The sequence below is a fragment of the Diceros bicornis genome, chromosome X (genome assembly GCF_020826845.1).
Source record: "Diceros bicornis minor isolate mBicDic1 chromosome X, mDicBic1.mat.cur, whole genome shotgun sequence".
NCBI lineage: Eukaryota > Metazoa > Chordata > Mammalia > Perissodactyla > Rhinocerotidae > Diceros > Diceros bicornis.
This window is the reverse complement of record NC_080781.1, coordinates 126,584,251-126,597,606: the sequence shown is the minus strand read 5'-3', so window position 1 is coordinate 126,597,606 and position 13,356 is coordinate 126,584,251. Positions and strand designations below refer to the sequence as shown.

The 13,356-nt window shown below is 42.6% G+C and overlaps 1 protein-coding gene across 2 annotated transcripts in view; it reads right to left on the bottom strand.

Moving 5' to 3' along the window:
* Positions 1-1,923: 1,923 nt before the first annotated feature.
* The window catches only part of F9 (coagulation factor IX), a 28,844-nt gene continuing 17,411 nt past the window's right edge, over positions 1,924-13,356 (bottom strand). For both annotated transcript variants that reach the window (XM_058535323.1, XM_058535324.1), the window contains 3 exons: positions 12,656-12,831; positions 3,257-3,371; positions 1,924-2,471 (listed from right to left, as the gene is read on the bottom strand). In XM_058535323.1, coding sequence (XP_058391306.1) covers positions 1,924-2,471; positions 3,257-3,371; positions 12,656-12,831 — 839 coding nt within the window. The remainder of the gene's footprint in view (positions 2,472-3,256; positions 3,372-12,655; positions 12,832-13,356) is intronic.

The following is a 13,356-nucleotide window of genomic DNA, read 5'->3' as shown; positions in this document are numbered from 1 at the left end:
ACGTACATTATTTTAGTTAACTCGCAAGATATATAAATGTGGATTCCAATTTAATGAAGACTATTGGTGTTTGGCATACAATAATCATTCCTTGAATATTTATTGGATAAAGGAATGAAAGAACATGAACTCACAGGGTATCAAGGTCAGCATCCTGTTAAACTCTCTCATTATAATAATGGAGAAATCAAAGCCAAAATGTGGAATGACTTATCCAAGGCCATAGTCACAGCTATTTAGACTCAATTCTGTCCCAGGTGGATCTGGACCACTGTCCCCTCCAGGACCCAGCACACATTGCCTCCTATGAAAGCTAGGTGATAGCAGAGCACCACATTTCTGCTGTGTTGTATTGCACTTGGACCCATTCTTCTGACTGTTTTCCTGAATGTAGTGTTTGAATGATTCAACAAGAAACACTTTTTGAGAAATTTAAAAATACATTTATTGATACTTATGTTTGAAAGACTAAAGTAAAAATGTATTAACTAGAGTAACTCGAAAGAAATCAGCAAGAATGAGGCCTGGCTGGGGGTGAGGTGAGGGCAGGGATAGCAGCAGCGTGGTGGGTCAGAGTGGTCCAAAACATGATTTTGTCAGTAGTTGCACATGTAATCAAATACAGGGTAACTGATTCACATCAACCAAATTCACAAAAAGCCGAGGTCTGAACCAGAACATCAGTTTATTAATTCATAGAAGGAAATATTCTAACAGATCGAAGTACATGTGTTGGTTGGTCAGCAACCCTCTAGAAAATTCAATATGTATAGAAGGCCTAACTATAATCGAAAGTTGCTTGGTGAGCATGGAAGCAGAAAAGGTGGAGTTAGTTGGCTCATTGGAATGAGCTATATCTGTGAACTTGGTGCACCCTTCTCCACTGTGGGGATACACCAGTTAAGGAGACATGATGCTCATGTTCTCTGGACTGGGCAACTTCTTCTTTAGCCCTGGACAATACTGGAGACACACTGACGAATTCTTCCTTGAAGACTCTACTAGTTCTAGATTGCAAACTGACTGTTCTCCTCTTTCTGTTAACATGATTTTAGATGGGGTACGATATACCTGGGTTGATCTCAGCTTTCTTAGTTACAATGACATGCCAGTTTGCCTTCATGGACCCATCTCTAGTCAGATCTCCATAAAAACACAATTACAAGCTCTTAGGGAACTATTGTGATGGGTCATTCCTTCCATTATGTATTTCAATAACTTGACTCTCTGTGAGGAACTTTTCCCCCAAGTTCTTCAGGGACCTTACTTCATCCCTATGCTCTGAAAAGCAAGTCTAAGACCAAATTGAAATACTTGTGTAGGGAAAAGTGGAGAGAGGAGACAGAAAGAGAAAAACTGATTTGGAGATTAGGAGCTGGAAAAGATGCAGATGCAGGAAAGATACAGGAATAAGGATACACAAAAAGTAATGTTTCTGATGAGTTTTAACCTGTCAGCTGCTCCTGTGTTCTTCCTATCTGAGTGTGGTGCTGGCCTTGTGATGGACTAGACCAAATATGCTGGATACAGATCTAATAAATTTTGATGTTTTGGTGGGAGATGTAAGAAAGATCTGGAACATGGAATGCTGCTAAGGAGGGAAAATCAGGAAGTTGCCCCAGTAGAGAAACAATGCCTGATGGGCAGGAGGAAGAACTTTTAACTTCACAATTTTGTCAAGGGCTGGACCTGTAGGAATGGTCACAATTTCCTTTCACAGTATATTTCTCTAGTGATTACATTTTCTAATCTACTTATTCTAGTAAAACATGAATTCTAGATAGACTTCTCCCCGTAAAGAGAAAAAGCAATATTCATAGAATGTATATGTTCAAATCTAATGAGATGGGAAAGTGATTTGTTAGTAAAGGACCTCGTCCATTTTCAATCCCAAATATGTCAACCTTGGACATACATTTTTCTTTAAGTGAGCTTTGTTTTTTCCTTAATCCAGTTGACATATCGGGATACCTTGGTATATATTCCGTATTTTCCTTTCACTGCACACTCTTCACCCCAGCTAATAATTCCAGTTAAGAAACTGGTGCCTTCCACTTCAGTAACATGGGGTCCACCACTGTCTCCTTGGCATGAATCTTTACCTCCCTCATGGAAGCCAGCACAGAACATGTTATTATAGATGGTGAACTTTGTGGACCGAAGGCACGTGGCTCGATCAACAAGTGGAACTTTAAGGTACTGAAGAATTGAAGCTGATCTCCCTCTGTGGAAGACTCTCCCCCAGCCACTCACATAGCCAGATCCAAATTTGAGGAAGATGGTCGTGTATTCCCTGTCAGCAATGCAAATAGGTGTTACATAGCTATTTAGTGTTAAGGGTTTATCCAGTTCCAGAAGGGCAATGTCATGGTTGTATTTGTTAACAGTTGCATTGTAGCTGTGGTGAGGAATAGCACGAATCACATTTCGCGTCTGCTCTGTATGATCTGTCTCCTCAGTATTATGTTCACCTATTGAAAATAAATTTTTCAGTCACGGTCTTTTCCATAAAGAAACACGTTTTCCAAGTGTCCACCTAGCGTAACTCACATAACTGGCAGCTTATGTTCACCCATTGAAAATAAATTTCTCTTCAATCACAAATAGTCTTTCACATAAAGAGATTTTCCAAGTGTCTACTCGGTATCACTGAATTAACTGGCATCCAAGAATCAAAGATTTCAATCTTGTGTTGTTATGAATTTGGTAAAACATAATGAGGGCAAATGCATACTTTTTAGACCAAAAATCCATTCAGGACCATCATAGAGATGGTTCCATTCACCCATGCTCTTACAAGTCTTTCATTGTTTACAGGTATGAATGAATCTACTTGTTACGAATTATCCCAGACTTTCCCAATTTCAAATATTTTGACCCCTTTTTTGAGCACAGATAAAACACTCATTTGGTCCTTCACTCAAATGTTAGCTGAGGGCCCTCTACAGGTTGTGCCAGGAACCAGAGATACAAAGTTCAGTGATATGACACAGCTTTTGGGAAGGCTCAGTCTGGTGGAGAAATGGCCACATCAATAAATAATTGTACCCCGCTGAGATGAGTGCTAATAAAGGTACACCAAAGAAGTATGGGGGGTTTGGAGGATGGAACAAGTTGGGTTTTGAAAACATGGCCCTTTTACCACTAGCCCAACTTATTTAGCAATGATCTTATTAGACCTTAGTAAAATATGATATACCAGTCATATAGAAGATCTAGTGATGCTGCAGATTACTAAGCTTTTTGGTTTCTTTACCTGCAACAACGGTAATTTTAACACCAGGTTCAATACAGTGGGCTGCAGTTACGACCCATTTTTCATTAATGATGGAACCTCCACAGAATGCATCAATTTTACCATTCAAAAGGACCTGTGGAAACAAAATTATGAATCTTATGACATAACATTTGATCCGAAACAAAATAAATACATGTGCTGCTTATACGTGTGGGCAAAAAGTTGGCTTCTAGGTGCTGGCAGAACCGGAGTGTTTCTGGAAAGTGTCGGCTTTGAAGATAAATTAGTGTTTCTGGAGCACAATCAACAAAGCCATTTCTGTAACTATCTTGAAGACATGTGCAATGAGAGCCAGGGGGAGCTCTAGGTGAGGTGACTATGAGGGAATGGCTTCTTTTGGTGATTTGGGGCCCTTGGATTCCTTTTCCAGGTGAGTCAGATTCTCTGATAGCACAAATTGCTTCATGGGGATACAGCAGGTACATTCAGAAATGCACTGACAACTCCTCGAGATCAATACTGATTGAGTCTCCTGTCTCTGCATGAGGAAACCTTGCTATAGGTCATTTGAAAAAGAAAACACTGGTTTTTCCAAGAGGCTTTTTCAAGCCTTTTCCAAACTGGAATAATATGAAATGAGACCTATGGCCTCCATAAGGGCTGTGCTTATGGCCATCCAGGCAGTGAGGAACAGCAGGACTCATGCACTCCTTCCATTCGCCCCTAACCATATTCGACTTCCCCTGGCTGGATATGTAAGCTGCCTTTATCATAAAAGGTCTACTTAGATGTGCTTGATTTTTAGGCAAAGTGGACAAAGATGTTTGGGCACTGCTTTGAGCCTGGGCATTATTACATAAGAGGCCAATCCATTCTTTCATCTGTACATACCAGAGTGGACAATGAATACTTTTACCACCTCAATGTCTAGATCAACTTGGAGAATTTCACGTCCAATGTATGCAAGGGCCTTGATCCACCTCCTCAGGAAGAAAGCTGAGAAGTATTAACACTAGAGGGCACACTCAACATTTGGTAAACCCTTTGTGGGTGCTTACTAGCTGTTGTGAGCTGATGCACTTTTACTAAAGCACACATAGCCCCAGGCATAAACCCCTTCATAACCTAGGGAAAAGGAGTAGTCAATCCCTTTAAGTGTGAGTCAGAAGGTCCTTGGGGCATGTTCTAGTGAAGATTCCTTTTGTCCTGAGTTCAATTTACTGAACACCTACTAAGTCCTAGACACTGAAGCACTAGCCTCCTACCTGGAGCCTATGGGGCTGACTCATCGCAAGCCTCTGACCCCCTTTTCCATACTCTAGCTTTCCCTCTCATTCTAACTGTTGCTTTTTATTTTGAAAAGTTGTAAAAATATAGGAAAACTCACGTAATAATATAATAAACACCAGTGTACCCACCACCCAGACTTAATAATCTCATTATTTTCAACATTTATTGATTGCTTACTATGGATAATCATTGTGCTAAGTGTGTTGTGTACATTTAATACAACACTTTGTGGAGTGATGTTACTATATCCATTTATAGGTGAGCAAACTGAGGTTTATATATGCACATTAACTCCCCTAAGGAGAGTTAGTGGTGAAGCTAGGATGCAAACCCTAGTCTGCCTAGCTTCAGAATCTACGCTCCTCAGCACCCAGTATTTCTCCAAGTGTGGTGAGTGGGCCAACTATGGTAGAACCATCTGAGATGCTTGTAAAATGCAGATTGCGGGGCCCACCCAGACTTAAGATATTTTGTGGGTGAGAATGGAGAAAATGAAGATCTCCGGAATATCGTTATGCATAATTAAGTTTGAGAAATTCTGTTTCAGAATTTCCAAGGCCTGGTGACCTTTATGTTTTAAAAGTGCTCACTCCAGGCAGAGCTGGCTACATAATTTGTGGGGCTCAGTGCAAAATGAAAATGCGGGACTCCTTTTTCAAAAGCCAGGAAAAAAACTAAAAACATCGCAGATACTAAAATACAAAACTTTTTCCTTTCCTCTGTAGTCTCGCTGGCAACCTATCACGGTGTATTTAATTTACTATTTAACATTGTGCTCCCTCAGGCATAGGGGACATTTGCTGGGAGAGCACAGATACTCACAGGTGCCCAAGGGCTGCACTCTGCAATTTAACATGCAAGCACGAATGCGCCCTCCAGCTGCCAGGTCCCCTCTCCCACCAGGCACCAAACTGAAGCCCTGTGCCCCAGCAGGGGGAAGGGTAAGTCAATCTTCCCTTCCCACTGGCCCACTGCAGCAATCCACGGTGGAGGGTTGCTTCCCAAGGGATTGCAACTTTCAAGCCAGGATGTGCTCAGTGCCTGGAATGGAGGTGGGCAAGAAGCTCGCCCCCACAATTCACCCTCCAAATGTGCTGTGACACATTTCTGGTCCCGAGATGCTGTATACCCTCCCAAAATGGCACAGAGTGTAGGCACCCAACTTCAACCCTCCCTGCACCTCTGCAGGAGGAGGTTGACAACAGTAGCTGCTGGGGATGAGGAGGGAGAGTATGTCTGTGTGACATGGGTTGGGGGCTAGCAGTGGTCATCAGGCAGGTGTGGGGAGGAGGAGGCACCAGGGGACAGGGAAGTGGGAGGTCAAGAATTCACCCCCGGGAGGTGGCGAGAGATGAGGCTGCAGTGATTCAATGTTCCAAGTCCCCAGTCCGTGCATGCTCCGTTGTCTCATCAAACTTGAGTTACAAAACACAATGCAAAGCATTGAAGTCCAAATGTGGGACCCTTCTGAATGCAGGGTCCTGTGCAAGTGCACTGGTCACAAGCTCATAAAGCTGGCTCTGACTCCAAGTGATTTTCATCACCAAGCGGATTTGGGTAACACTGTTCTATACCGGTCCAAATGGTTACAACCAAATACATCTGTTCCAGTAACTGGAGTTAAGAATTCACATGCAATGATATAATAGTGCTTCTCCTTTGTATTAGAGGTGAATTGGACATCTTTCAGCTTAATGGGCTAGTTAGGCAAGACTGAATGCTATCCACAGCCCTTGGGCACAGAGACTGTGATGTAGCTTGTCTGACTCCTGCCAAAGACTTGCTGCCTGGAGCTTCTACTCCTTTCTGGTGGGCAGCTGAGAAATACGGTTGTGTTAAGACTGAAGAGCATTTTTTGCCAATCCCTGATTGGTATTAGAAATTTTAGCAAACTTCTTTGCCAAGAAAGAGCCCTAAAATATTTTTTTATTTAAAGATATTACAAACGACTTGGTTTTAGAATGTTTGCTAGACTACCTCAGGATCACAGCTATCTAAATATTGGCTATTTGGGGATGAGCTGTCTGCTTGGCCAAGGACAAGTTCTTATAAGACATCATTTTGGAGAATGATGGAAAAACATATGCTCTGAGCAAGGCATTCAAGTTCGGATCTTTCAAACGTTTTCACGTTTGTCATATCGTAACAGAAGCCTGTTTTCTCTCTTTCAGACACACACACAGGTATACACCAAACACACCCATGTGCATCTACAAAATACACATTCACATATCTGTTCTGATGCTCTTCATTGACAATGACAATCCAGAGTAATAGCTGTTACCCTGTTCTCTTCCTAACCTTTTAACTCCAACCTGGCCTTTCCCTGTGATTTCAGTAAACCCTTATTCTCCCTACCTAGCCACCTCCAGCTTTACAATAACATTTTTTCTATGTTTGCATACTTGTTGTCTCTCATGTAAAAAGCAAAACCATGTAAAAAGCATGATGCACAGCTTGTTATGCCCACAGGTGTGATTCGCTCAGCCTTTGGCCCTTCTTCATTTTTTTGGGCACAGAAGGGATGTTCACTTTTGGTTTTTCTTTTTCTTTTGGCGGGGGGGATTGGCTCTGAGCAAACATCTGTATCCATCTTCCTCTATTTTATATGTGGGATGCTGCCACACATGGCTTGATGAGCGGTGCGTATGTCTGCACCCGGGATTCAAACCTGCGAACCCTGGCCGCTCAAGTGGAGCATGCGAACTTAAACACTACACCACTGAGCCGGCCCCCACTTTTGGTTTCTAATGGTTAACTAGACTAATCATTGAAGTAGATTTCATCAAACCATCCTAGAGAATAATAGTCTAAGTGTTTTTTCCAAAATAGTTTTGTGGGGCCAGGTGGGATTACATATGTCATGTTTTTATTTCTCCTAATTGGAACTTTATCATTTGAGCTAGGAAAAGTAGAGGGTTCCCTTTTGCAGGGGGAGATATTTCTATAGTCTTAGGACCTTCATATAACATCTTCCTCCCAATGCCCCCCGACCCCCCAGAAAAAGAAAGAGAAAGTTCTGGTTCATACATATGGTAACTGCATGCTGTCTGCCATGGGGGTGTGTCCTAATCGAATGGAAAGGATTGGGTGTGTGTAAGTAGCTATATAGGTCAAGAGCTCAGGTACCTTTAAGGATAGCTTCACGCCAAAGCTGAGGAAAGCCAAGCCTGGGGAAAATGCTAAGACATTTTAAAGATCGTTTAGGCCAAGGATAGAATAATAATAGACAGACTGCTTCTCAAGATATATTTTGCCCATTAAATGGTTAAATATTGGCAATTGAGAACTGAGGCCCATGATAAAAGGGAAAATAGAAAGACACGGTACTTCATATACAGGGCAGGACAGACGCTAACCCAAAGCAGAAGAGGTGGGAGGAGCTCTTGGGGTAAGTTTGCGCATGCTCAGCATTGTTGACTGGCAGGGTCAAGGACATGGGACAAAAACCAAATTAAATAATGCTGCAATGAACAGAGGGGTGCATGTATCTTTACGCATTGGTGTTTTTACGTTCTTTGGATAAATACCCAGCAGTGGAATAGCTGGATTGTATGGTAGTTCTGTCCTTAATTTTTTGAGGAATCTCCATACTGTTTTCCATAGTGGCTGCACCAGTTTGCACTCCCAGAGTCAAGGGACGAATGGATGAAGAAGATGTGGTATGTACACAATGGAATACTATTCAGCCATAAAAAAACAATGAAATCCAGCCATTTGTGACAACATGGATGGACATTGAGGGTATTATGCTAAGTGAAATAAGTCAGAGGGAGGTCAAATACCGTATGATCTCACTCATAAGCAGAAGATAAAAACAACAACAAACAAACACATAGAGACAGAGATTGGATTGGTGGTTACCAGAGGGGAAGTGGGGAGGGAGGAGGGTGAAAGGGATAATTCAGCACATGTGTGTGGTGATGGATTGTAATTAGTATTTGGGTGGTGAACATGACGTAATCTATGCAGAAATAAAAGTATATAATGATGTACACCTGAAATTTATACAATGCTATAAACCAACGTTACTGCAATAAAATAAATGAAACAAAACAAAAAAACAAATTAAAGCCTTAGAAAGCTGAAACACGGTGTTGCTTCCTCAAATTTCTCACTTTTATGCTGTTGATGAAGGTGGTCTGGTAGTACAGGCATTGCGATTTCCCTTTTTTCTCTAATGTTCAAAAGTTTTCATTTCTTCCCTATCTAGCTGTATGAAATTCGAGTCTTGTTTTAGTTTCCCACTCCGCTAAGGATATACTGACTCTAAGAAATTTCCTTTCTGGTCCTATATAGCGCACTTGACCCTCTAGCTTCCTCTCTCCCCTCCTGAAGTGTCCCTGCTTCCTTTTCCCGAGTTCTCAAGGGGCTCCGAGCCCACCGCTGGGCATCTGGAGGGAAAATAAAGGAAACTGGCGTCACGCCCCGCTCCGCTCCTCTCTCAGGCCTTCTGTCACCGCAACGCGGGCTTAGACGTCGGGCAAGCCCGCCTGCGCCTTTGGCCTTAGCGGTCGGGGCGGGGATGCGGCGGGCCGCGCCGGCCTGGTGGAAGCAGGGGCTTCTGGGAGGCGCCTGTGGCGGGCTCAGCGCGGCTCGGGCGCCCTTCCCTGCAGCCCAGAAGCTGACGTGAAAGCCCTAGAATAGGGTAAGAAATAAACGCGGCTGTGGACGAGCTATGTGGAAGGTGAACCTCTCGCCTTAGAGTCTCAAAGCTGGACCGGCTCGCAGCGGTCCCCTAGCCTGCTCTAATCTCTCACCAGGTGAACCAGTGCCCTCGACACTCTCCCCGGATGGGGTTACCAGGCCGGTGCTGTCCTTAGTGACAGAACAGCTTCTCAAGTCAACAATTCGACAAACATTTGTTCAACCATTTCCCCCCAAGCTGCCCAGCCCACGTAACCGACCCTGTGGTTGGAAAGAGCTTTCTTAGCAGGGGCCAGAATCTGCCTGCCTGCCTGTAACTTGCACCCGAAAGTCCACAAAGACAAAGTTGTCGGCCCCTTTCCCCTGTGGCCCGTTAGCTCTTGCAAACAGCTCACCTGAACCTTTTCTTTAACAGACTATTAAACATTTCTAGTTTGATCAAACTGTTCCTTACTCCAGATGAAAGTGAACTCCCTATGTTCTTCTTTGTGGGATTTCTTCACCCAACTGGTCGCTTTATCCCCCTATCCTCTTTTATGAAGCATCAGCATTTTGAATCACTCTCTTCTAGGTGGCATTGCTAAACAGTATTTCATATTTCAGAGCCACAGATACGCTATTTTGGCCATTGAAACCCCAGCCGTTGCTTGCTTTCTCTTGATGCCTTGGCTACAGCAGGTAGCAGGCTTGTTTGCAATCAAATCAAGTATTTCCACCCTGCAGATTAACTGTGATGCGTGGAGCTGGCTCATCCACAAACGAGGAGAGATTCTGGTTTGTTTCATTTCCGGTTTCATCTTTGTTTAAAAGTGACTTCTGTGCACTCAGTTTATCTCATAGTTTTGAAAACCAGTAACCTTTCGTGAGAAACTGGATGGAGGTGGGTGTGGAGAGACAGTTCTCTGGTGAGGAAAGAAACAGTGCAGAAGTATGACAGGATCTTTATCAAGTCTCCTAGAAAGTAGCTTAGCTCTTCACCTCTGCGAAAGACTAAAACCTTTGTACCTCTACAGTCAGTAATCTTACTTCATATGGGTGAAATAGGGATTGAAGGTGCGCGTGTGCATCGGTGCACATATGTGGGTGAGTGATCTTGAACATTCCAAATGATCTTAGCTAGGCTTGATAGGAAAGAGACAACATGTACACTAACTATACCTGTGCAGTGAGGAGGACATGAAAAGATTTGAAATGATGTGTGTCATTTATATCTCCTCCCTCACAGTACAACTACAACCATCATCTAATAGTTTCTTCTGCTTAAAATAAAAAATAGCTTGCTAGAGTTACTAAAATTTCTATTGGGAAAAACTTGGATTGTTAAAACATTGGCAAGCATCTGGCTTAAAGGGGTGGGTGGGGAACAGAGATTATGCAACTAAATTGAGACTTTATAACCCCCCCTTTTGTTTTTGTTTTTGTTTTCTTTTTTAGCTCTCATTGAAGTCTATTTGCCATTTCATTGCTAGGATGACAAGGGGACAATGCTAAACCCACAAGGGGACAATGCTAAGCCCACAATGGATGCATCCTGGGGTTTTGTTTTAATCCTGGGGTTTTTTTTTAAAGGGAAGTCGTCTTCTTAGCTAATAAAACACCCCTAGGTTCCTGGATCCGCCACTCTAGGCACTGCTTTATCTCCCATAAGCCCAAGGAAGATAATAATTATGAAGTAGGATCTTTTGTTCTAACCACCTTATTCAAGTTGGATACATGATGAATGAAAATGCACCAAGAACACAGATAGTAAAATTAGATAGAGAGAATTATATACGTGAATGTTAAATAGAATGAAAGCATAATTAGAGTGGCTTGACCCAAGAGGGATGGTTCAAGGAAAGGTCGATGGAGAAGGTCAATGTTATGAAGAGTCGTGAAGGAGAGTAAAGATGTGGATGAGTGAAGGAAGGGGTCTGGTGGGTGAGGGAAGCAGCATGGTAGGATGCTTAAGTAGGAGACAGAGGGGGTGTAAAGGAACATACAGTGTATTTTGTTGGCTATAATATCAAGTCCAACAAATATTGTTAAAAGCAAACGAAAATATAAAGTCTTGGTTATCATGGTCTGCCACCCTTCAGTACCATCCCTACCTCCCAGGTATATGTTCAGTATCCTACACCTACTATATTGGAAAATGGCAGGCAATCTGAAGAATTCTGAATAGATACATAGCTAGCAGCAGAAAATTCCAGTGGTGTTATACCTGGGGACATTTACCTGATCCTGGTTTAAATTGTTACCTGTTTGATGATTAAAAAGTCTTTAAGGCTATTGATCTCTGATGGCAAAAATTTAAATCTCAGTAGAGAAAATATTTTGAAGTGAACCATCCTTGAAATTACTACGAAGTCATATGATTGTAGCCACTAGGGAGTTTTATGTTAGACTAAACTACTATAAGTGCTCACCAATAGAACTTTCTGCAGTGATGGAAATGTTCTGTATCCGCGCTGTCCAATACAGTAGCCACTAGCCATATGTGGCAGGTGTGACTGAGGAAATGAATTTTTAATTTTATTTAATGGTACTTAATTTAAATTTAGTGGCTAGTAGTTACCTTATTAGACAGCCTAGCTTTATATAAGAACCAGCCTGGCTCCTTGCCTCTGGGGCCTACTCCTCCTCTCAGATGGAATAATTGAGGCTTTAGCTGTAGGCTCAGTTACAACCCAGGTTTTGCTACAAATCTAGCTCTTGGTTGTTACCTCAAAAATGTACACAGGTGATTCTCATGTGGGTTGTCTGCAGATCACACCTGCAGAAATGTGGGACTAAGTACCATGAGTCCACTCTTCCGTGTTTTTGACCCTAGCTTCTATAACAAGTTTGGTTACTTTGGAAAAAAATTGTGGGTTTCAAATTATACTGTGCATCAGAATCACCTGAAGGGCTTGTTAGCATTCAGATTGCAGGGCCCCACCCGCAGAGATTGTGATTCAGTAGGTCTGGGGTGTAGCATGAAAATTTGCATTCTTAACAAGTTCCCAGGTGATTCTGATGCTGCCACACTTGGAGAACCACAGCCTTGGACCAAGCCCTATCTCATACCCTGGTTCCAGTAACCCAGTTCTTACCTTCATCCTTCCTATGTGAGTCCTTTTTTAAATCCCTTTGAAATAACCCAGTTTCTCTGGACCTGGAGACTCTCTCACCAGTTCTCCCAGGGGCTGAAGCTGAAGTAGTACCCTGCATCCAGTACCTGTGACCTCACTTCCAGACCTCCCTACTGCTTGTCTGGATTCCTGCTATTCTATTTCCTTGATGCCAAACTCTCCTTGACCTTGTATGGTAGCTGTCCCTGGACTTCTCTTTCACCAGCTCCCCACCTATGGGGGCTTCCTCATATTACTTAGTGCTGAAACTTGCCTACACACTTCCCTTACTCTGATAGGTCTGTCTGTTGTCCTAGCCTCAGCCTCCCCCCTGGCCCGTCCCTTGCCCGCTGAGCTCCAGTTTTGACACACCATCAGTGGAGAGTACCTGCCAAGGGAATTGACCTGGTTTGGCGTTTTCTCCACCAACAACTCGAGTGATGTTATCCCAAATTGTTCCAACTTCAGTAGAGTTTTCAGAATCCATATTGGAAAAAATAGTCTCAGCACGGGTGGGCTTCAGAGAAGCATGTGAGACAGAAACTCTTCCACATGGGAATGGCACTATAAAAATGGAAAAAATATTTAGTATTCTGATATTTCTCATTGGCAAGCAGAACATGTATTACAAAAATCAAGAATGAGGCCCATCCTTGTCACTTCTGAGAAGCAGGCCTATCAATATTTTAAAACATGTAATCAATGAATATAGTCTCAAACTAAAAGGTTAATTGCGTTATTTTCATGGAACGTTTTCAAACCCTTCATGAAAAGAACATTTGGCTCAGGAATCCATCATCTTTACGGAAACAGGTATTCCAGAATCAAATTTTATAAGACTTTTATAAAGTCTAATGGCTTTCTGTTTAGGTTCTCTACTAAAAAGCCTTACTCCCAAGTACTGTCCTTGGATGGAAGGTTGATGACTGATCCATGTAAATTTAACTTTAGAATTAGGTAAATGGGACTTCTGCTGCTTATTGTGAACAGGATTTCTTTTGTAGCCTAGAATGCCTTCTAGATTCCAAGGTAGATTTTAGGTATCTGTTGGGGAGAGATCGTTGTGATTTAATTACCTGGCTGTCAGGT